Source organism: Puma concolor, chromosome C2, assembly GCF_028749965.1.
Source record: "Puma concolor isolate L17-30 chromosome C2, mPumCon1.1.hap2, whole genome shotgun sequence".
Lineage (NCBI taxonomy): Eukaryota > Metazoa > Chordata > Mammalia > Carnivora > Felidae > Puma > Puma concolor.
Window position 1 is genome coordinate 27,443,542 of NC_141675.1, and position 25,621 is coordinate 27,469,162.

General features: G+C 39.0%; 1 protein-coding gene across 5 annotated transcripts in view; it reads left to right on the forward strand.

Annotated features, from left to right (window-relative positions):
- NEK11 (NIMA related kinase 11) overlaps positions 1-25,621 on the forward strand; it is a 284,063-nt gene that overhangs the window by 80,153 nt on the left and 178,289 nt on the right. For all 5 annotated transcript variants that reach the window (XM_086674282.1, XM_086674283.1, XM_086674284.1 and 2 more), the window contains 2 exons: positions 4,251-4,315; positions 5,518-5,644. In XM_086674282.1, the coding sequence (XP_086530408.1) occupies positions 4,251-4,315; positions 5,518-5,644 (192 nt within the window). The remainder of the gene's footprint in view (positions 1-4,250; positions 4,316-5,517; positions 5,645-25,621) is intronic.

A 25,621-nucleotide genomic window follows, 5' to 3' on the forward strand; every position in this document is an offset into this window, starting at 1 on the left:
CAATTGGAAAAAATCCTTTATCAGGCCTTTTCTTACAGATGTAGAAATAGGTGAAAGAGGAGGCTGGAAAAGGAAGACTCCAAATGTGAAGCTGTCTTTGATTTGGCCAACAGTAGGGGTCACAGAGGGTCTTGAGCAGGGAATGGGGTATAAAGAGTGAGGGGGAAGGACGATGTGGCTTCAACTATTCCCTGTAGTTCATCATTCATTTCTGCTTGATAGCCTCGCACAGACTTTCCTTTTTGATATATTGGTGGTAACAATAACAGTAGAAATATGAGCAGTAATGGTAACAACCACCACAACCATGGCTCATTCCATTGCTTCATTCACATCTCTGTCCCATGTCACTTTCTCTAAGGCCTTCCCTGACCACCTGATCTAAACTAGCACCTCTTTACCCTGGTTAATCTCTAGCTCCTTGCTGTGCTTTATTGTTTTAATAGCATTAAGCTAGCTGACACTACACACACACACACACACACACACACACACACACACACTCATTTAGTTGTTTTCTATTTACTTGACCAGAAAACTTCATAAACACAGAGAATTTGTCTGTCTTGATCAGTCATTGCCAGTGCCTGGCACTGTTCTAAGCATCTGATGGGGTTCTAACGTAACTTCACTGAGACCAGAGAATGTGTGGACTATATGGTGCTGATTCTTGTAATCTGTTGAGGCTTGCTTTATGGATTAGTTCATTGTCAGTTTTTGAAAATATTCCATGTATTCCTGAAAGAACGTGCATTTTTAAGTTTTTTGATAAAATATCCAGTTTATGTATATTAGCTCAAGCTAATTGTGTTTTTCAAATCCGATTGTTTTGTTAAAGTCTATATCCTTATTAATTTTTTTTCTACTGAATCTATTAATTACTGAGGGAAATATGTTAAATTTCCCCTTGTGATTGTGGATTTGTCAATTTCTCCTTAAAGTTCTATTAATATTTACTTTTCATAGTGTATTTAAGCTTGTGTCATAAGTTGCACACAAGTACAGAATTTAAAAATTTTCCCAATAAATTATTGGTTTATTCATTATGTACTGATACTCTTTATCCTTAATTTACCTAATACTTCTTTTTACCAGCTTTCTTTTGCCTGGAATATCTTTTCTGTCCTCTTGCTTTCAACCTCTGTCCTTATGTTTTTTAAAAAAGGATGTTCTTCGGGGCACCTGGTGGCTCAGTTGGTTAAGTGTCTATTGATTTCAGCTTAGGTCATGATCTTGCAGTTGATGGGTTCGAGTCCCACATCAGGCTGTGCTCTGATAGTGCAGAACTGCTTGGGATTCTGTCTCCCTCTCTCTCTGCTTGTGCTCTCTCTCAAAATAAAATAAGTAAACTTAAAAAATGTTTTTTAAAAAGTGTGTTCTTCATATCAGTTTTTATTTTTTAATTTTTATTATTATTATTATTTATTAAATATAATTTATTGTCAGATTGGTTTCCTTACAACACCCAGTGCTCATCCCAACAGGTGCCCTCCTCAGTGTCCATCACCCACTTTCCCCTCCTCCCCACCCCCCATCAACCCTCAGTTTGTTCTCAGTATTTAAGTCTTATGGTTTGCCTCCCTCCCTCTCTGTAACTTTTCCCCCCATCCTCTCCCCCATGGTCTTCTGTTAAGTTCTTCATATCAGTTTTTAAAAACTAGTTTAGTCCTGTTTCTCTGTGTTTTAATTCATGATTTGAATCCTTTGTGATTAACAATATAGGGAATGTATTTCTACCGTTGTATTTTGTTACATACCTTTTTCTCCTCTCCTTACTTTCTTTTGCTGGTTTTTGAGTGAATGGTGGACAATATATATGAAATAGTGTAGATATGTTGGGTGGTATTTTCTTCTGGAGAGGATCTAATGTTTTTCTGGGTGGTAGTTATAGTAGGGGCAGATCACCTTGAACTAATTGGGTATTGAGTTGGTTTAAGGCTGGTTTGAGACTTTGTGAAGGCTGGTCTTGTTCCAGTATCTAAGAAGTAGTCCTTCAAGGTTTCCAAGACCCAGCCTCATCTTTGTGAATCTACTTAAAGCTCTACTTAGTTTTTAACCTCTTAGCAGCCACCTTCTCCTTACTGTCTTCCCCTAACAATTTAGGATTCAGTAAGTGCCTCAAGGGTAAAAGCCTTGCAGAATGTCACTCACTTCTCTTTTGTTCCCTTTTTTACTGGAAAATTTCCCCCTCAAGTCCTAGCTGCCTTGGTAGATTTGAACTGTAATTTTGGTCTTCTAAGCCAAGGGAAGGTGCTGCAAGCTCTAGCCTAGAGCATTCTGCTTGTGTCAACTGCCCTGAGAGGAACACACAATCTCAAGTGTTGGGCTCACCTCACAGCATTTGCGTTTTCTCCAGGGTCTGGCTCCTCAGGTGCTGACTGCCTAAGTTTGCCTTAGCTGATCTCCGATGTCCTCAAAGACCTGTTGTTGTTTTTAGATTTTACTCAGATTTTACATTGTTTAAATTTTCCAGTGTTCTCTGTACAGCTATGGAAAGTGGGAGACTTAGTGTTAAAGTTACTCCATCATAGCTGAAGCTGAGGTTTTATTTTTGAGTTTTTAATTTCAATCACATTTTTTCCCCTAGAAATTGTATCTGGTTGTTTTTCTTTTTTTCTTTTTCTTTTTTAAAATGTGTATTTATTTATTTTGAGGGAGAGAGAGAGAGAGAGAGAGAGAGGGAGAGAGAGAGAGCATGAGTGGGGAGGGGCAGAGGGATACAGAGAGAGAGAATCCCAAGCAGGATCTGCACCCAGAGCCAAACGTGGAGTTCAAACTCAGAAACCGTGAGAACATGTCCCGAACCAAAACCAAGAGTTGGACTCTTAACTGACTTAGCCACCCAGGCACCCTTCTATCTGGCTGTTTTTCAAATCAGCATCATCTTTTTCTGGATAGTATCCTGTTTCTATTTTGTTTTCTATTCCTTTCTTTATTATTTTAATCTCTTAAAATAAACTTATTTCAGAGTTTGAATCCTTCTGGCTTATCTGAAAATCTCAGGGGTATAATTTTAGTGTGTGTTATCTGCTGACTCTTAGTTTGCATTTGCTTCTGGTAGATGCCCCAAGAGGGTATAAGCAGCTGAGAACCAATTTTTATGTTAATTTCTTGGCTTGGGATTTCTGAAGCCATACAGCTGTTGCATATTTGAATCCCAAATGTGAGTGAGCAGAGAGGTATGGTTACAGAAAAAAAAGAGATTTTTTTCTTTCCTTTTTTTTTTTTTTTTTTTACCACTCAGCGTTCAGACCTGTACAGATAAACTTTTTTGTCATTTTGTTTACTTGTGAGTCAGTGTTTCTTGGGTCATCCTTTCAGTTAAGGTACAAACCACTAATGGGTCTCCACATTACATGGACTCAAGGTCTTGGCTCTTATTTCTATGAGGCCGTTAAAACTGGCCCATTGGTTGCTGACCTTAGCACACCCCCTGGGGCAGCTGAGAAATCGGTACCTACTGCCCACTCGGATTTTCAGTATTTTTATATAAAGCCTCAGGAATTTGTTTCATTTTCTTGTAGGCTCGGCTGTGCATATGTGAAGATATTTGTACACTTTATGACTCGTTTTTAGATGTTTCTTAGGTAAATGTTTTCAAGTTGTCTAGTTCTTCATAATTCCGGAAACAAAAGTCTTAACTGACGTAATTTATATTGCTGGCTTATACAGTCAGACTTAATAAATGTTACCTATTATTAAATATCACCATCACCATTATTATTTCCACAAACACATAAAACCTGAACATTTTGATTTAATACATATAATAGTTTATATATATATAATATTTCTAGAATATGAAACTATTATATGTTCTACAAAAATATGTTATATGTAAGTATAACATATAATATGTAATAGATTATCTATAGTAGATTGTAAAACTTTATGATAACTGGTCTGTCCACTAAGTGATGGCTAGTACATACAGTACTATGTATATCAGCTACAGAAACACAATAAAATTTGAAACACAGTGAACTATTGAAAGAGTTTAAACCACATCACTCTTCTCCCAACTACAAGTTCTGCTCACTTAAAAAATGTTTTTTAAACTCTTATTTCCTTAGGGGAACTAGAAAATGCTGTGGATTTGTAGCTTTTAAGCATTGAAAGACATATCTATGGGACTATGTATTTATGTGTGAATCACTTCACATATACCTATATATATTATTTATGTTAGGAATAAAAAATTTTATATTTTGCATGAAATTCTATATCTTGTTTTTTTTGCCTTTTTGTAGGAAGATACTTCATCGAGACTTGAAATCAAAGAATATATTTCTGAAAAATAATCTGCTTAAAATTGGTAAGATTTTTTGAAATATGTATTCCAGAAACATGGGAGAGTATATTCTAGATATTATCAATAAATATATCACATTGAAGTATATCGTATCTAGAAGTGTTAGAGTAATTTCTGGCTTATTTTTAACTTCTCAAACTTTTGTTTTTTCTTGGTTGAGGCCAAAAGTCCCAATTATTTTGTTTCCAAGTATCTGATGTAAATTGAAGTGTAAGACATTTGCTATGTACTTGATAATTGAACTAATAATTTTTGAGTTTCTTACTCCATGCCAGGCACTTTGCAAGTAATTAGACTTGTTTTACTAGTTTGATTAATTAGTACAGGTTTTCCACTTATTTTATCACAAGCAACTGGCAGTTATCACAGATAATTAAAATGTTGATATAATAGATTTGTTAATTTTTAGTTCTTCAGAACCATGCTTCCATTCATAATGGTTACTGGATTGTTTAATATTCCTGTCAGATGTTCTTAGAAAGGGAAAGCATAAAAGCATGTAACTAGTTAGGTGAGTAAAGAGAAGCTAATAGATTCAAACTTTTATAGTCATGTTCTTCAAAAGTCTCAGGTCTTTTATATGAAATTTTTTCTTTATTGTAAATGAAGAGCAAACACTCCCCCCTCAGGTGCAATTGCAGAGCATTATATTCAGCCCTTCCAGAATAATTTTGTTTGTTATTTCAGACCTGAAATAGCTTTTTGTTTCAAGTTGCTGGTTCTCCATAATTCCAGAAATAAAAAGTTTTAGCTTTTCTGGCTCAAAGTCTTATTTCTCCTATAAGGCCTATGTTTTGTGTTTATGTGGTTTTTTTTAATGTTTATTTCTTTTTGAGAGACAGAGAGGGACAGAACGTGAGCAGGGGAGGGGCAGAGAGAGGAAGACACAGAATCCGAAGCAGGCTCCAGGCTCCCAGCTGTCAGCACAGAGTCCGACACGGGGCTGGAACTCACAAACCGTGAGATCATGATCTGAGCCAAAGTCAGACACTTAACTGACTGAGCAACCCAGGCACCCCTAAGGCTATGTTTTTTAAAACTATTCACCAGCATTGTGTAATTTAAAAGATATTATTTTTCTTCTCTTTTCCTTTAAAACGGTATGAGTCATTGCATATTTAAAATTGTCAAATTAGACAGTTGTTAATTTCCACGCTGGTTTTCATTGTTTTAAAGTATTTGTAAAAATTAATTTTTATTTCAAGGGGATTTTGGAGTTTCTCGACTCCTAATGGGATCCTGTGATCTAGCCACCACTTTAACTGGAACTCCTCATTACATGAGTCCAGAGGCTCTGAAACACCAAGGTTACAACACAAAGTCAGACATCTGGTGAGTGGGCAGTGGGCTAGTCCTGATGACGTATACATCTGCTGCACTGGGAGAACAATGCATTTTGGTTTTAGGCTCATTTACTTGCTACATCCACTCACTTTATTTTTGAAGTATGAGTCATTCTTTGACCAGAGTAAAGGAGAGTTTTTTTGGATTTTGAACTTGCTATTTTCATTATATTAATTTCAAAAACTCTCTTTATTTACAGGTTAATTGGTTAGTTTGGATTTTTTTCTTCTTGAACCGCAAGGGAAAGTTATTAATGTATCATAAACATTAAATGTTGATAGATTTCTGCTAGCCTATTATATAGAGTAGTTATAATCTTAAACACTGTGCTTTATTTTATTTAAGATTAGCTTCCACTTCTGTGGAGAATGTACAGCTTTATTTTTTTTTTTTTCAACGTTTATTTATTTTTGGGACAGAGAGAGACAGAGCATGAACGGGGGAGGGGCAGAGAGAGAGGGAGACACAGAATCGGAAACAGGCTCCAGGCTCTGAGCCATCAGCCCAGAGCCCGACGTGGGGCTCGAACTCCTGGACTGCGAGATCGTGACCTGGCTGAAGTCGGATGCCTAACCGACTGCGCCACCCAGGCGCCCCCAGCTTTATTTTTTTTCTTCTTGTTGCATATAAGAATTTTTACTGAAGATACTAGCTTTTAAGAATAAATGTAAATTAAAAAATGTCTGGGTTTTCAATGATAGATGCATCTGAGATTTCTCCATTTATATGTGCTCTTGTACCAAAGGAATCTCTCATTCTTTGTCATGGAACCAGTCAAATCTCAGTACAGAAGCCTCGTGGAAAATTGTATTCTATTGTTAGCAATAGATCCTATTTAGGGAAAATCTCTTCTCTTTGAAGAGGAATCATATAATTTTCAGCTTGTTAAGGGTTGAAAGGACAATCTAGTTGAGAGCCTGTTAATTAAGTAAATAATTATTGTATGCAAATCAACTTAAGTACTTCTGCGCTTTCAAAGATGAGCAGTGTGAAAGATTATGTCTACTTCATTCTTCTAAAGAAGATAAAGTAGAAAGTTACCTTTCCTGCAGCTAGGGAAAAGTAAGCACAACAGTGGATATGACTTTGGATTTTCACAAGGGTCATTACTCGTGTTCTTGTTCTGGTGCCTCCCAAGTGGGAGAGAACACTGTCAACATTAGGTCTGGCTATGGCAGATAGCCATCCATCCTGTCCCTTCAGTTCATTCTTGTGATTATTCATTTCTACATTCTTCAGTGGTTTTTATTTTTTCATTGTTAGCCCATTTCTACCCTGATGGTCTTTTCCAGTTTACCTACCATCTTTCCTCTATCATAACCTTCCCCTAATACCCTCCTCCCAAAACAAACACAAAATGAACAAAAACCACAAAGGTATGTTCCAGGAAATGAGTTTCTTTAGATTTTGCTTTATCGAGCATCTACTACTAGATGCCCCTTAGGAAGTCTTCTTGCTCTTTTTTGAGTAGCTTTCTTCAGTTCGAGAAGATCAATCTTGGGCTTTGGATTGGATTTGGGTTGCATATTTACAACTCTCTTTGCACTTAATTTTGTTTATTATTTGGACATTTAAAAATAGGTTCAAATCTATAATTTCTTCATAATTAAAATTACATGGTACGTCAGGAAGATGTTACATCCTTTCATTTGAATTAAGAATAAATTAATTTATGAAGCCCATTGCTAAGCCTTTGGAATTACATGTAGCAAGAAGGCTGGCTCTTTTGGTCGGGTATCTACATCTGCTTGCCGAATCAGATGTAGGTCTCCTCAGAAACTTGGGCAACAGGACCCACAGACGGAAGAGTAAAAAGCACACAGTTCTTTTGGTCTTCATTGGGTCTATTGTAGTTCTTTTTTTACAATCTGCTCTTTTTTTTTTATTTTTATTTTTTAAAAATTTTTTTTTCAACGTTTATTTATTTTTGGGGGGACAGAGAGAGACAGAGCATGAACGGGGGGAGGGGCAGAGAGAGAGGGAGACACAGAATCGGAAACAGGCTCCAGGCTCCGAGCCATCAGCCCAGAGCCTGACGCGGGGCTCGAACTCACGGACCGTGAGATCGTGACCTGGCTGAAGTTGGACACTTAACCGACTGCGCCATCCAGGCGCCCCTACAATCTGCTCTTAGGGGCACCTGGGTGGCTCAGTCAGTTAAGCATCTGACTCTTGATTTCAGCTAAGATCATGATCTCATGGTTCATGAGTTTGAGCCCCACATCCGCCTCTGTGCTGATAGCAGAGACCCTGCTTGGGATTCTCTCTCTCTCTCTCTCTGCCTTTCCCCCACTCACACTGTGTTTCTCAAAGTAAATAAATAAACATTAAAAAAAAAACCCTGCTCCTAATATTGCAAAAGAATTATAGGAATATCAGTATTGCATAAAGAATTATAGGAATATTCCTAATATGGGAATTATAGGAATATCATAAAGAATATAGGAATTATCAAGAATATCAGAATTACAGAGCTATAGAATAAGAATAGTATTGCTATAATGTTTTAAGCTTATAAAAATGGTATTTGTCTCAGACAAAACTTAAAAAAACCTAAAACCTCCCAAATATAAAAATGCAGGAGAATTTTAATGTATTTTTTGTGAGCATTAGGTCAGCTCTCCTTGCAGATATTATTAACTATTCAGCAAGTACAAGCTAAGGACTTATCATCACCCTGACCCCAAATAACCACCTTATTATGAATTTGGTAATTACCTTAGTTGTATCTGAATCAAAACAGGCTTATCTGGTAATGAAATTTCTATTGCCAAACCTAAAGTGGAAAGAATAACAGAGAACTATTAATTATAGTGGCATATACATAAGTGTGATGAGTAATCTTTGGGAGGCACTCAGAAAAAATAGATTGAATGGGGTTGAGAATTTGTTTTCCGAATCTCAGTGTGTAGCATATGTTTACTGTGGAATATTTGACATATTTGGAAATACTTGTGAATAATTGACAGGTGTTTTGTTTAAACACTAATAGCTGTACTTATGATATCTATAATACTTAATGAAGAATTGGTATACTACTAATTATATTTCATCTGCTAATGTTTGCCCATTTTAACCTTATCCTCTTTCTGCAATCTGTTAAACCTTTTGGGATTCATTTATTTATAGCAATCAAGTAAAGAGAAGTCTCTCTCTTAAAAGTGGGTGAGGTTCCAAAAGTTTATAAACACTAGAAGGTTAAGATAATTAGGTTCATTGAGAGCAGTACTTTGAACACTGCTGATTTGTATAAGCAGTTGCTGAACACTTATCCCCCACAGAAGAAATATAATATAGGAGTTGGGTTCCTAGGCCAGCTCTTGAAACTGATTTAAACTTTGAATAGTTAGAATTTATTGTTTTGGTAGGAGAAACAAATAAAGGACAATACTATTGGAATAATGGTTCTATAATTAAACAGAAAAGAAACAGAATATTTCATTGTTGGACTTATCTCTCTTGTGAAAGGCAACCAGATGGCTCTTTAATCTTGTGCCCCTATGTTCTTTGGACAATTTTAGTGGAGGGAATGATGGTGGGCATAGTAGGGGTATCAGAGTGTAATGCGAAGCTCTCAGGATTTTTCTCAGAGATCTGCTCCAAAGGTTGGCTGCTTAAGAGACATGGTAGGAGTCTAGTTCACACTCTAAGTCAGACTTTAGTGATGTTGGGCAGAAATGTCAGACAAGGCTTAGCTACAGGTAGAAGAAAACAAAGAACTGGCACCTGCCTGATCTACCAGAACTAAGAAAGTATCCTCATAGGAGAGCGTTCCCAAACTGGACAGGGAAAGGGGCCAGAGTGGAGAACGAGTCTGTTTTCTGGTGAAGGATTGAGGAAACCAAGGCCAACTTGGCAGTAGTGCGTGTAGCTAATGTGGGGCCTGCAAGTAGCTGGCAGCCAACAGCTCCATCTTGGTGAAGGAAGCTCTGGAGCAAGAGAGCCCATTTCTCTCACCTTCCCATGGTCTGAGAAATTCTTGTGTGGATTTAGAACTAAGCTGTTAGGCAAGGAATGCCTTCCTAGGGAGTGACAACTGGTGTCAATATTTTCACCCAACAGAAGCGAAGTAGGAAAACATTTCAGTCAAGTGCAGTAGATTTGGATATTAATACCTGCTTTCAATGACTAGCATGAAATGACTGATATAAAATCTGGAGATAATATCCAGCCTGGTCAGTTTTACTAAAGTTCATAATACAACCGCAGCAACAGAACCAGAATTGTCTATCGAGTGCATACTCTGTGATTGACAGTTAATGTGCTAAACACTTTATCCAAATAAGTGTATTTGTCACTACAAAAAAAAAAAATCATACAGTTTATAATTTTACAACCTGCTTTTTTTCACTTAGCAAAAGGAAATATTGCTCTGCATTAACAAATGTATCTACATATCATTTAAATGTTTGCATAGTATTCTATACTTGGATACAATCATTTTTTTCAACCAGTAATGTTTATTAAGCATTATTTAATGTTTTCTTTGAAGATTTTATCTTTGTTTTTGTATTTAAGCATTTTTAGGGTGCAGTGTATATGGGTGTGGATTTGCATTTATCCTACTTTGAGTCCGTTGAGCCTCTTGGACATATAGATTGATGTATTTCCTCAGATTTGAAAAGTTTTCAGCCATTATTTCTTTGTGTATTTTTTCTTCTCTTTTCTCTCTCTCCTTGCCTTCTGGTACTCCCGTTATGCATATGTTGGTGTGCTTCATGGTCTCCCACACTTCTCTAAGGCTTTATTCATTTTTCTTAATTTTTCTCTGTGTTCTTCAGATTGTATAATATCTGTCTATCTATCTTCAAGTTCATTGATTCTTCTGCTAATTAAAGTCTACTGTTGAGCCCCTGTAGCGAATTTTTTTCTTTCAGTTATGTTACGTTTCAACTACAGAATTTCTATTTGGTGCTTTTTTTTTAGTATAATTTCTTATCTCTTTACCGATATTCTTCATTTGGTGTCACATTTATATCATACTCTACTTATTTAAACATGGTTTCTTTTAGTTCTTTGAACATATTAATGATGTTGATTGGAAGTCTTTGTCTGTTAAATCTGATATCCGAGACCTCTCAGTTAGTTTCTATTTCCTGCTTTCCCTCTCTGTATATGGATATTTTCCTTTGCATATCTCATTATTAGTGAAAACTGAACATTTTAGATAATGCATTGTATCAACTCTGAATATTTATTCTTTGCATTCCTCCCGCCTCTCTGAGGCTTGCTATTGTTTGCCTCTCTTTTTTTTTCTAAGTTTATTTATTTATTTTGAGAGAGACAGCATGAGAGTGCATGAGTGGGGGAGGGGCAGAGGGAGAGGGAGAGAGAGAGAATCACCAGCAGGCTCTGTGGTGTCAACATGGAGCCCAACATGGGACTTGATCCCATGAATTGTGAGATCATGGCCTGAGTCAATATCAAGAGTTGTGTGCTCAAGCAACTGAGCCACCCACGTGCCCTGCTATCGTTTGCTTCCTTATTCACTTAGTGACATACCTGATTATTCTACTGAAACCTATTTCCCTTCCAATGTGAAACCTCTAGTGTCATTCCTCAAAGAGTATAGCCTTGGGCACGTGTGCAGTGAGCATTGGGATGACCGTGGTTTTAGAAAGGCTCTCTGTCCCTTTCCCTATCTCTCTGTTGAGCTGTTTCTGCTGGTATTACACCCAGTTGTTAGCCTTAACTAATTGCGAACTTATTGCTCTATTATTTTCAACAATGCCTTGAGGTTGCTCTCCAGTCTGTTCCAATTAAATTTGAGCCTCTTTGCAAATGTAGTTTTTGAGGCCAGTCTTTCAGGTTTGAAATTTGGATATTTTTAACTATCTCTTTCCCTGACTTTCTCTGGTGAAGTAGCTTATTGTGCTCATGAAACTGCCAATCTCCTCTTAATTGCTTGCCACCAAAATCTTCATCATTTCTGAGAGTGGAGTTTAGGCTTAAATTTCCTACACTCTGTTCCAAATAAAATCAGTCCCTTTGGGGAGAGCTTCTGAACCCTCTCTTATTATGGCCTGTCTTAGCCCTAGGCAAAATATCTGAGCACTGCTCAGGAGATGGAAGTAGGGACATGGCCCACTTAGAGTGACACTCCAGCTCATGAGCAGGGTACTGGCCAGGGGCAGTAGCCTCTCTTCTTGGCTTGCCTCTTCTGGGGTGGAACCTCTACCCCATGAGCAAAGGTGATCAGGGCACCCCAGTATTCTCTGTCTGCTGTTCCTGGGGTAGAGCCCCCATTCTACTAGTAGGAACTAGGTAGAGGAAAGGAGCCATTACTGTCTTGGTTACACTCACCTGGCATTTAATCTGTATAACAAAGCTGGGGAGATGAGAAATGCCAGAAGCTTGTTCCTCCTGGAGAGATATCCAAGCCCATGACTGGTTTCTGGAGGAAGGGGGAGCCCCATCTTCTCGGCCACATTTGCTCAGAGTGAAATTTTTGTCACATTAAGCTGAGGGAGTGGCTAGGTGCCACAAACTCTTGTTTTTACAGAGACTTAATAGATTTTTTTGAATAAATGTCTCCTCGTTTACAGTATGCCCTTAAGACAATTTTCAGTGACATTAAATTGTTGGGGGTTTTTGGTAATTTTCACTAGTTACAGCTGTTTTGCTAAGGAGCGGGTCTGCTAAGCTCCTCATATGCTGCCACTTTGGAACTGTTCTCCCCAAGGCCTTACTGTTGGAATTAAAGATTTTTATTTATCTGTTTACTCTGTTAAACAGTGTTTAAAAATAGACTGGAGCAGGGAGAGGCTGATGGAACCTAAAGAAGGGAGATAGGCAGGCCTTGTATTAATTTCATATATTCCATACTCCTAATGCTCTGTCCATCTTAAAAGACCCTATGGAAACTACCAGAGATGATTAAAGCAGTTGGAGCACAGCCATTCCATCAAAATGTGAAGCGGTGCAGGCTGTTGCCGTATCCAGCCTTTATGGAGCGGCTGAGTGAATAACAATCGGCAATGGAGGAATACTTGAATCATCATTTCCATTGCCAATCCACCTTCTCACCCCAACTTTGAACACTGCCCATGTTCATTTCCCAAACTTTATAGTTTATATGGAATCTGTGATCATGACCCCAAGAGTAGCTAAAGATGCAAAAGAAAAACACATTTCCCTTTCATTTTCTCCTCAACCACACTGTGATCTCCCTGTCCTCCTCTCTCCCCTTGCTGTTGCTTCCATCTTCTGTTCTTCCATTGGCCAAATTTTTATGGTGTGGAGGACATAGGACCACCACACAGGAGGAAGAGCAGATGATCTTCTTTCAAACATTGTGCTCAATGATGGAAGAAAGTAATTAAAAAGAGCTGGTATGTACAAGACGAAATTTACCCAAACTTTACTTCTAAATTTTTGTGAGTCTTCCCGCAAACATGATAGTATATTTGGACAATAAGGTGGAAAGAATACATTCACCTTTGCTTTTACATATTCTTTTGAGGGGTGCCTGGATGGCTCAGTCGGTTAAGCGTTTGACTTCGGCTCAGGTCATGATCTCATGGTTCACAAGTTCAAGCCCCACATCAGACTCTGTGCTGACAGCTCAGAGCCTGGAGCCTGCTTTGGATTCTGTGTCTCCCTCTCTCTCTGCCTCTGCTACACTCATGTTCTTTCTCTCTCTCAAAAATAAATAAGCATTAAAAAAAATATATTCTTTTGAAAATTCAGTTCCTCAGACACCTTAGCTACATGTCAAGTGCTCAGTGGCCACATGTGGCTACTGGTTATTGTGTACAGAAACATAGAATATTTCTGACATTGCAAAAAAATTGTATTGGACAGTCCTGGAATATTCTGCTCCAGACCCTTTGGGGCTTACCCTGGGATTTTCTTGCATTCATGCAGCTTTTGGATTGGGCAGATCCCCTAATACTTTCAGAAGCTATTCTTGAATGGGTCTACTGTGCTTTTCAGTAAGTAATTTGGGGCCATTTTGAAGTTCTTCTGTTATGGGGTCCTTCAGTTGCTCCATTGATTCCCTCTGCTTCTTCTCACAAAGATGCTGATACTGTGCAGGTCACATGGTGACTGTGGTTTGTCTCCACTTCCTTGTATTTCTAGGTTTCAAGGGACACCTTGCCACCTAACTTTGTTGAAAACGTTGGTCATTGTTTTGGTTTTGCTATCTAGCTGCTCTGCTTTCCATGTGAATTTAAGGAAGATGCAGAAACTATGCTTCTGATGTAGTTACCACTTTCCCCCAAATATTCAGAATCAAAATTTAAACAAAATCCCTGGGTGATTTGTATGCGTCTTAAAGCTCAGGGAGAACTAATAGAGGTTCTGGGATATGTTAGGCCCTTATAAAATGGTTGCTATATAATACTGCTTCTGGAGTATTAGTTTAAGGAGTCCAGTGTCTTTCATTTTATTTAGATAAAGTTTATATTGATATTCAACTCCACCTCACTACACATTTTCATTTAGGGTACAACACACTAAAGCAAATCCCACTATTCTTTTATTAAATTTATATTACTCTCTATTCAACTGCTTAAATTATGTATACTCTTTCTTTCTTTCTTTCTTTCTTTCTTTCTTTCTTTCTTTCTTTCTTTCTTTCTTTCTTTTTAGAGAGAGAGATAGAGAGAGCACAAGTCTGGGGGAGGGGCAGAAAGCGAGGGAGAGAGAGAATCATTTTTTTTAATTTTATTTTTTATTTTTTAAAATTTACATCTGTTTAGTTAGCACATGGTGCAATAATAATTTCAGGAGTAGATTCCTTAGTGCCTCTTACCCATTTAGCCCATCCGCCCTCCCACAGCCCCTCCAGTAACCCTCAGTTTGTTCTCCATATTTATGAGTCTCTTATGTTTTGTACCCCTCCCTGTTTTTATATTGTTTTTGTTACCTTTCCCTTATGTTCATCTGTTTTGTCTCTTAAAGTCCTCATATGAGTGAAGTCATATGATTTTTCTCTTTCTCTGACTCACTAATTTCACTTAGCATAATACCCTCCAGTTCCATGCACGTAGTTGCAAATGGCAAGATTTCATTCTTTTTGATTGCTGAGTAATACTCCATTGTATATATATATACACCACGTCTTCTTTATCCATTCATCCATCAATGGACATTTGGGCTCTTTCCATACTTTAGCTATTGTTGATAGTGCTGCTATAAACATGGGGGTGCATGTGTCCCTTTGAAACAGCACACCTGTATCCCATGGATAAATGCCTAGTAGTGCAATTGCTGTGTCTTAGGGTAGTTCTATTTTTAGTTTTTTGAGGACTGAAAATACTGTTTTCCAGAGTGGCTGCACCAATTTGGATTCCCACCAGCAGAGCAAAAGAGATCCTCTTTCTCTGCATCCTCGCCAACATCTGTTGTTGCCTGAGTTGTTAATGTTAGCCATTGTGACAGGTGTAAGGTGGTATCTCATTGTGGTTTTGATTTGTATTTCCCTGATGATGAATGATGTGGAGCATTTTTTCATGTGTCGGTTGGCCATCTGGATGTCTTCTGTGGAGAAGTGTTTATCCGTGTTTTTGCCCATTTCTTCACTGGATTCTTTGTTTTTTGGGTGTTGAGTTTGATAAGTTCTTTATCGATTTTGGATACTAACCCTTTATCTGATATGTCGTTTGCAAATATCTTCTCCCATTCCGTCGGTTGCCTTTTAGTTTTGCTGATTGTTTCCTTTGCTGTGCAGAAGCTTTTTATTTTGATGAGGTCCCAGTAGTTCATTTTTGCTTTTGTTTCCCTTGCCTCCAGAGACATGTTGAGTAAGAAGTTGCTGAGGCTAAGATCAAAGAGGTTTTTTCCTGCTTTCTCCTCGAGAATTGTGATGGCTTCCTGTTTTACATTGAGGTCTTTCATCCATTTTGAGTTATTTTTGTGTATGGTGTAAGAAAGTGGTCCAGGTTCATTCTTCTGCATGTCGCTGTCCAGTTTTCCCAGCACCACTTGCTGAAGAGACTGTCTTTATTCCTTCCTTTGGATATTCTTTCCTGCTTTGTCAAAGATTAGTTGGCCATACATTTGTGGGTCCATTTCTGGGTTCTCTATTCTGTTCCATTGATCTGAGTGTCTGTTCTTGTGCCAGTACCATACTGTCTTGATGATTACAGCTTTGTAGTATACCTTAAAGTCTGGGATTTTGATGCCTCTCACTTTGGTTTTCTTTTTCAAGATTGCTTTGGCTATTCGGGGTCTTTTCTGGTTCCATACAAATTTTAGGATTATTTGTTCTAGCTCTGTGAAGAATGCTGGTGTTATTTTGATAAGGATTGCATTGCCTATGTAGATTGCTTTGGATAGTATTGACATTCTAAAAATATTTGTTCTTCCTATCCAGGAGCATGGAATCTTTTTCGATTTCTTTGTGTCTTCTTCAATTTCTTTCATAAGCTTTCTATAGTTTTCAGTGTATAGATTTTTCACTTCTTTGATTAGATTTTTTCCTGGTATTTTATGGGTTTTGGTGCAATGTAAATGAGATCGATTCCTTGATTTTTCTTTCTGTTGCTTCCTTGTTGGTGTATAGGAATGCAATCAATTTCTGTGCGTTGATTTTATTTCCTGCAACTTTGCTGAATTCATGAATCAATTCTAGCAGTTTTTTGGTGGAATCTTTTGAGTTTTCCATATAGAGTGTCATGTCATTTGTGAAGAGTGAAAGTTTGACCTCCTCCTGGCCGATTTGGATGCCTTTTATTTCTTTGTGCTGTCTGATTGCAGAGGCTAAGACTTCCAAAACTATGTTGAATAACAGTGGTGAGAGTGGATATCCCTGTCTTATTCCTGACCTCAGGGGGAAAGCTCTCGGTTTTTCCCCGTTGAGGATGATATTAGCATTGGGTCGTTCATATATGGCTTTTATGATCTCGAGGTATGCTCTTTCTATCCCTACTTTCTTGAGGGTTTTTATCAAGAAAGGATGCTGTCAAATGCTTTCTCTGCATCTATTGAGAAGATCCTATGGTTGTTGTCCTTTCTATTATTGATGTGATGAATCACGTTAATTGTTTTGCCGATACTGAGGCAGCCCTGCATCCCAGGTATAAATCACACTTGGTCGTGGCGAATAATTTTTTAATGTATTTTTGGATCCGGTTGGCTAATATCTTCTTGATTTTTGTATCCGTGTTCATCAGGGAAATTGGTCTATAGTTCTCCTTTTTAGTGGGGTCTCTGTCTGGTTTTGGAATCAAGGTTATGTTAGCTTCATAGAAAGAGTTTGGAAGTTTTCTTCCATTTCTATTTTTTGGAACAGCTTCAAGAGAATAGGTGTTAACTCTTCCTTAAATGTTTGGTAGAATTCCCCTGGAAAGCCATTTGGCCCTGGACTCTTGTTTTTTGGCAGATTTTTGATTACTAATTCAATTTTCTTACTGGCTATAGGTCTGTTCAAATTTTCTATTTCTTCCTGTTTCACTTTTGGTAGTGTATATGTTTCTAGGAATTTGTCCATTTCTTCCATATTGCCCATTTTATTGGCATATAATTGCTCATAATATTCTCTTAATATTGTTTTTATTTCTGCTGTGTTAGTTGTGATCTCTCCTCTTTCATTCTTGGTTTTATTTAGTTGGGTCCTTTCCTTTTTCTTCGTGATCAAACTGGTTAGTGGTTTGTCAATTTTGTTGATTCTTTCAAAGAACCAGCTTCTGGTTTCATTGATCTGTTCTGTTTTTTTGGTTTCAATAGCATTAATTTCTGCTCTAATCTTTATTATTTCCTGTCTTCTGCTGGTTTTGGGTTTCATTTGCTGTTCTTTTTCCAGCTCCTTAAGGCGTAAGGTTAGGTTGTATAACTGAGATCTTTCTTCCTTCTTTAGGAAGGCCTGGATTGCTATATACTTTCCTCTTATGACCTCCTTTGCTGCATCCCAGAGGTTTTGGGTTGTGTTGTTATCATTTTCATTGACTTCCATATACTTTTAATTTCCTCTTTAACTGCTTGGTTAGCCCATTCATTCTTTAGTAGGATGTTCTTCAGTCTCCAAGTTTTTGTTACCTTTCCAAATTTTTTCTTGTGGTTGATTTTGAGTTTCATAGAATTGTGGTCTGAAAATATGCACATTATGATCTCAGCCTCTTTGTACTTACTTAGGACTGTTTTGTGCCCCAGTATATGGTCTATTCTGGAGAACATTCCATGTGCACTGGAGAAGAATGTATATTCTGCGGTTTCAGGGTGAAATGTTCTGAATATATCTGTTAAGTCCATCTGGTCCAGTGTGTCATTCCAAGCCATTGTTTCCTTGTGGATTTTTTGATTAGATGATCTATCCATTGCTGTGAGTGGGGTGTTGAAGTCTTCTATTATTATGGTATTACTATCGTTGAGTTTCTTTTTTTTTTTTTATGTTTATTTTTTATTTATATATGAAATTTATTGTCAAATTGGTTTCCATACAACACCCAGTGCTCATCCCAAAAGGTGCCCTCCTCAATACCCATCACCCACCCTCTCCTCCCCCCCACCCCCCATCAACCCTCAGTTTGCTCTCAGTTCTCAACAGTCTCTTATGCTTTGGCTCTCTCCCACTCTAACCTCTTTTTTTTCCTTCCCCTCCCCCATGGGTTCCTGTTAAGTTTCTCAGGATCCACATAAGAGTGAAACCATATGGTATCTGTCTTTCTCTGTATGGCTTATTTCACTTAGCATCACACTCTCCAGTTCCATCCACGTTGCTACAAAAGGCCATATTTCATTTTTTCTCATTGCCACGTAGTATTCCATAGTGTATATAAACCACAATTTCTTTATCCATTCATCAGTTGATGGACATTTAGGCTCTTTCCATAATTTGGCTATTGTTGAAAGTGCTGCTATGAACATTGGAGTACAAGTGCCCCTATGCATCAGTACTCCTGTGTCCCTTGGATAAATTCCTAACAGTGCTATTGCTGGGTCATAGGGTAGGTCTATTTTTAATATTCTGAGGAACCACCACACTGCTTTCCAGAGCGGCTGCACCAATTTGCATTCCCACCAACAGTGCAAGAGGCTTCCTGTTTCTCCACATCCTCTCCAGCATCTATAGTCTCCTGATTTGTTCATTTTGGCCACTCTGACTGGCGTGAGGTGATACCTGAGTGTGGTTTTGATTTGTATTTCCCTGATAAGGAGCGACGCTGAACATCTTTTCATGTGCCTGTTGGCCATCCGGATGTCTTCTTTAGAGAAGTGTCTATTCATGTTTTCTGCCCATTTCTTCACTGGGTTATTTGCTTTTCGGGTGTGGAGTTTGGTGAGCTCTTTATAGATTTTGGATACTAGCCCTTTGTCCGATATGTCATTGGCAAATATCTTTTCCCATTCCGTTGGTTGCCTTTTAGTTTTGTTGGTTGTTTCCTTTGCTGTGCAGAAGCTTTTTATCTTCATAAGGTCCCAGTAATTCACTTTTGCTTTTAATTCCCTTGCCTTTGGGGATGTGCCGAGTAAGAGATTGCTACGGCTGAGGTCAGAGAGGTCTTTTCCTGCTTTCTCCTCTAAGGTTTTGATGGTTTCCTGTCTCACATTCAGGTCCTTGATCCATTTTGAGTTTATTTTTGTGAATGGTGTGAGAAAGTGGTCTAGTTTCAACCTTCTGCATGTTGCTGTCCAGTTCTCCCAGCACCATTTGTTAAAGAGACTGTCTTTTTTCTATTGGATGTTCTTTCCTGCTTTGTCAAAGATTAGTTGGCCATACCTTTGTGGGTCTAGTTCTGGGGTTTCTATTCTATTCCATTGGTCTATGTGTCTGTTTTTGTGCCAATACCATGCTGTCTTGATGATGACAGCTTTGTAGTAGAGGCTAAAGTCTGGGATTGTGATGCCTCCTGCTTTGGTCTTCTTCTTCAAAATTACTTTGGCTATTCGGGGCCTTTTGTGGTTCCATATGAATTTTAGGATTGCTTGTTCTAGTTTCGAGGAGAATGCTGGTGCGATTTTGATTGGGATTGCATTGAATGTGTAGATAGCTTTGGGTAGTATTGACATTTTGACAATATTTATTCTTCCAATCCATGAGCACGGAATGTCTTTCCATTTCTTTAAATCTTCTTCAATTACCTTCATAAGCTTTCTATAGTTTTCAGCATACAGATCCTTTACATCTTTGGTTAGATTTATTCCTAGGTATTTTATGCTTCTTGGTGCAATTGTGAATGGGATCAGTTTCTTTGTCTTTCTGTTGCTTCATTTTTAGTGTATAAGAATGCAACTGATTTCTGTACATTGATTTTGTATCCTGCAACTTTGCTGAATTCATGTATCAGTTCTAGTAGACTTTTGGTGGAGTCTATCGGATTTTCCATGTATAATATCATGTCATCTGCAAAAAGCGAAAGCTTGACTTCATCTTTGCCGATTTTAATGCCTTTGATTTCCTTTTGTTGTCTGATTGCTGATGCTAGAACTTCCAGCACTATGTTAAACAACAGCGGTGAGAGTGGGCATCCCTGTCGTGTTCCTGATCTCAGGGAAAAAGCTCTCAGTTTTTCCCCGTTGAGGATGATGTTAGCTGTGGGCTTTTCATAAATGGCTTTTATGATCTTTAAGTATGTTCCTTCTATCCCGACTTTCTCAAGGGTTTTTATTAAGAAAGGGTGCTGGATTTTGTCAAAGGCCTTTTCTGCATCGATTGACAGGATCATATGGTTCTTCTCTTTTTTTTTTTGTTAATGTGATGTATCACGTTGATTGATTTGTGAATGTTGAACCAGCCCTGCATCCCAGGAATGAATCCCACTTGATCATGGTGAATAATTCCTTTTATATGCCGTTGAATTCGATTTGCTAGTATCTTATTGAGAATTTTGGCATCCATATTCATCAGGGATATTGGCCTGTAGTTCTCTTTTTTTACTGGGTCTCTGTCTGGTTTAGGAATCAAAGTAATACTGGCTTCATAGAATGAGTCTGGAAGTTTTCCTTCCCTTTCTATTTCTTGGAATAGCTTGAGAAGGATAGGTATTATCTCTGCTTTAAACGTCTGGTAGAACTCCCCTGGGAAGCCATCTGGTCCTGGACTCTTATTTGTTGGGAGATTTTTGATAACCGATTCAATTTCTTCGCTGGTTATGGGTCTGTTCAAGCTTTCTATTTCCTCCTGATTGAGTTTTGGAAGAGTGTGGGTGTTCAGGAATTTGTCCATTTCTTCCAGGTTGTCCAATTTGTTGGCATATAATTTTTCATAGTATTCCCTGATAATTGTTTGTATCTCTGAGGGATTGGTTGTAATCATTCCATTTTCATTCATGATTTTATCTATTTGGGTCATCTCCCTTTTCTTTTTGAGAAGCCTGGCTAGAGGTTTGTCAATTTTGTTTATTTTTTCAAAAAACCAACTCTTGGTTTCGTTGATCTGCTCTACAGTTTTTTTAGATTCTATATTGTTTATTTCTGCTCTGATCTTTATTATTTCTCTTCTTCTGCTGGGTTTAGGCTGCCTTTGCTGTTCTGCTTCTAGTTCCTTTAGGTGTGCTGTTAGATTTTGTATTTGGGATTTTTCTTGTTTCTTGAGATAGGCCTGGATTGCAATGTATTTTCCTCTCAGGACTGCCTTCGCTGCGTCCCAAAGCGTTTGGATTGTTGTATTTTCATTTTCGTTTGTTTCCATATATTTTTTAATTTCTTCTCTAATTGCCTGGTTGACCCACTCATTCGTTAGTAGGGTGTTCTTTAACCTCCATGCTTTTGGAGGTTTTCCAGACTTTTTTCTGTGGTTGATTTCAAGCTTCATAGCATTGTGGTCTGAAAGTATGCATGGTATGATTTCAATTCTTGTAAACTTATGAAGGGCTGTTTTGTGACCCAGTATATGATCTATCTTGGAGAATGTTCCATGTGCACTCGAGAAGAAAGTATATTCTGTTGCTTTGGGATGCAGAGTTCTAAATATATCTGTCAAGTCCATCTGATCCAATGTCTCATTCAGGGCCCTTGTTTCTTCATTGACCGTGTGTCTAGATGATCTATCCATTTCTGTAAGTGGGGTGTTAAAGTCCCCTGCAATTACCACATTCTTCTCAATAAGGTTGCTTATGTTTATGAGTAATTGTTTTATATATTTGGGCGCTCCGGTATTCGGCGCATAGACATTTATAATTGTTAGCTCTTCCTGATGGATAGACCCTGTCACTATTATATAATGTCCTTCTTCATCTCTTGTTACAGCCTTTAATTGAAAGTCTAGTTTGTCTGATATAAGGATGGCTACTCCAGCTTTCTTTTGGCTTCCAGTAGCATGATAAATAGTTCTCCATCCCCTCACTCTCAATCTAAAGGTGTCCTCAGGTCTAAAATGAGTCTCTTGTAGACAGCAAATAGATGGGTCTTGTTTTTTTATCCATTCTGATACCCTATGTCTTTTGGTTGGCGCATTTAATCCATTTACATTCAGTGTTATTATAGAAAGATATGGGTTTAGAGTCATTGTGATGTCTGTATGTTTTATGCTTGTAGTGATGTCTCTGGTACTTTGTCTCACAGGGTCCCCCTTAGGATCTCTTGTAGGGCTGGTTTAGTGGTGACAAATTCCTTCAGTTTTTGTTTGTTTGGGAAGACCTTTATCTCTCCTTCTATTCTAAATGACAGACTTGCTGGAGAAAGGATTCTCGGCTGCATATTTTTTCTGTCTAGCACACTGAAAATCTCGTGCCAATTCTTTCTGGCCTGCCAAGTTTCAAAAGAGAGATCAGTCACGAGTCTTATAGGTCTCCCTTTATATGTGAGGGCACGTTTACCCCTTGCTGCTTTCAGAATTTTCTCTTTATCCTTGTATTTTGCCAGTTTCACTATGATATGTCGTGCAGAAGATCGATTCAAGTTACATCTGAAGGGAGTTCTCTGTGCCTCTTGGATTTCAATGCCTTTTTCCTTCCCCAGTTCAGGGAAGTTCTCAGCTATTATTTCTTCAAGTACCCCTTCAGCACCTTTCCCTCTCTCTTCCTCCTCTGGGATACCAATTATGCGTAGATTATTTCTTTTTAGTGTATCACTTAGTTCTCTAATTTTCCACTCATACTCCTGGATTTTTTTATCTCTCTTTTTCTCAGCTTCCTCTTTTTCCATAACTTTATCTTCTAGTTCACCTATTCTCTCCTCTGCCTCTTCAATCCGAGCCGTGGTGGTTTCCATTTTGTTATGCATTTCGTTTAAAGCGTTTTTCAGCTCCTCGTGACTGTTCCTTAGTCCCTTGATCTCTGTAGCAAGAGATTCTCTGCTGTCAGCTATACTGTTTTCAAGCCCAGCGATTAATTTTATGACTATTATTCTAAATTCACTTTCTGTTATATTATTTAAATCCTTTTTGATCAGCTCATTAGCTGTTGTTATTTCCTGGAGATTCTTCTGAGGGGAATTCTTCTACTTGGTCATTTTGGATAGTCCCTGGCGTGGTGAGGACCTGCAGGGCACTTCCCCTGTGCTGTGGTGTATAACTGGAGTTGGTGGGCGGAGCCGCAGTCAGATCTGATGTCTGCCCCCAGCCCACCGCTGGGGCCACAGTCAGACTGGTGCGTGCCTTCTCTTCCCCTCTCCTAGGGGCGGGATTCACTGTGGGCTGGGGTGGCCTGTCTGGGCTACTTGCACACTGCCAGGCTTGTGATGCTGGGGATCTGGCATCTTAGCTGGGGTGGGTAGGCAAGGTGCATGGGGGCAGGAGGGGCAGGCTTAGCTTGCTTCTCCTTAGGTGATCCCCTTCAGGAGGGGCCCTGTGGCAGCAGGAGGGAGTCAGATCCGCTGCCGGAGGTTTGGCTCCGCAGAAGCGCAGAGTTGGGTGTTTGCGCGGAGCGAGCAAGTTCCCTGGCAGGAACTGGTTCTCTTTGGGATTTTGGCTGGGGGATGGGCGGGGGAGATGGCGCTGGCGAGCGCCTTTGTTCCCCACCAAACTGAGCTCTGTCGTCCGGGGGCTCAGCAGCTCTCCTTCCCTTTGTCCTCCAGCCTTCCTGCTTTCTGAGCAGAGCTGTTAACTTATGACCTCCCAGACGCTAAGTCGCGCTTGCTGTCGGAACACAGTCCGTCAGGCCCCTCCGCTTTTTGCAAGCCAGACTCGGGGGCTCTGCTTGGCCGGCGAGCCGCCCCTCCACCCCGGCTCCCTCCCGCCAGTCCGTGGAGCGCACACCGCCTCGCCGCCCTTCCTACCCTCTTCCGTGGGCCTCTCGTCTGCGCTTGGCTCCGGCGACTCCGTTCTGCTAATCCTCTGGTGGTTTTCTGGGTTATTTAGGCAGGTGTAGGTGGAATCTAAGTGATCAGCAGGACGCGCGGTGAGCCCAGCGTCCTCCTACGCCGCCATCTTCCTTCTCTCTCTATCGTTGAGTTTCTTTATGTTTGTGATTAATTGATTTATATATGTGGGTGCTTGCACATTTGGTGCCTAAATGTTTACAATTGTTAGGTCTTCTTGGTGGATAGACCCCTTGACTGTGATATAATGCCCTTCTGCATCTCTTGATACAGTCCTTATATTAAAGTCTAGATTGTCTGATATAAGTATGGCTACTCCAGCTTTCTTTTGTTGACCATTAACATGATAGATGGTTCTTCATCCCCTTATTTTCAATCTGAAGGTGTCTTTATGTCTGAAGTGGGTCTCTTGTAAACAGCATCTAGATGGGTCTTGTTTTCTTATCCATTCTGTTACCCTATGTCTTTTGATTGGAGCATTGAGTCCATTGATGTTTAGAGTGAGTACTGAAAGATATGAATTTATTGTCCTAATGATGCTTGTAGAGTTGGAGTTTCTGGTGGTGTTCTCTGGTCCTTTCTAATGTTTGTTGCTTTTGGTATTTATATGTATATAAATATAAATAAAATAAATATGTATATTTATTATTTATGTATATGTAAATAAATATAAATATGTATATGTGTATATATATATATATATTTTTTTTTTTTTTCATCTTTTCTCCCCTCAGAGAGTTCCCCTTAAAATTTCCTGCAGGGCTGGTTTAGTGGTCACAAACTCCTTTAAGTTTTGTTTGTCTGGGAAACTTTTTTATCTCTCTTTCTATTTTGAATGACAGCCTTGCTAGATAAAGAATTCTTGGCTGCAGGGGCACCTGGGTGGCTCAGTTGGTTGAGCGTCCAACTTCGGCTCAGGTCATGATCTCACAGTTCATGAGTTTGAGCCCCGCGTCAGGCTCTGTGGTGACAGCTCAGAGCCTGGAGCCTGTTTCAGATTCTGTGTCCTCCTCTCTCTCTGCCCCTCCCCACCCATGCTCTGTCTCTCTGTCTTAAAAATAAATAAAACCTTAAAAAAATTAAAAAAAAAGAATTGTTGCCTGCATATCTTTCTGATTCAGCACACTGAATATATCCTGCCACTCCTTTCTGGCCTTCCAAGCTTCTGTGGATAGGTCTGCTGCGGGAGCGAGAATCTTAAGCAGGCTCCATGCCCAGCATGGAGCTCAGTGTGGGGCTAGACCCCAGGACTGTGAGATCATGACCTGAGCTGAAATCCAAAGTTGGACGCTCAAATGACTGAGCCACCTAGGCGCCCCTGTGTACTCTTTTCTAGATATCAGGATGATCATCAATTATGTAAAATAAAAATATCTAAAAGATCAGTAAAGCTGCCCCAACCAGAGTCATGCATTGCTATGGTGGGGTAGGTTTCTGTTTGCAGAGTCTGAACAGATTTCAAAGGGTAAGTTTAGTTCCTTGCGACAAGACAACGTCTGAGTTTCATTTGCAATTCATTATCAACCTGTGCTCCTGAAATCCTTTGGGTAGTTCTGGTCAAGCTGGACAGATGGTGAGTTTATGGAGTTCAGGTGTAATTTGCTTCACACGCACCTGATCCCAGATTTCCCTTTCACTGCTAAATTTCCTCCTTCAGGGATTTATTTGCTTACTTCTTCACAGTTAGCTATCTTTTGGTGGAAAAAAAAAGGAATACAAATCATAGAGTTCTAAATAAAATGCACCTTCTTTTTTTCAACTTGCCCTCTACTTTCCCCTCAACCACCTCCTCACTGCCAGATTTAAGACTGGGAGTCAAGTAAG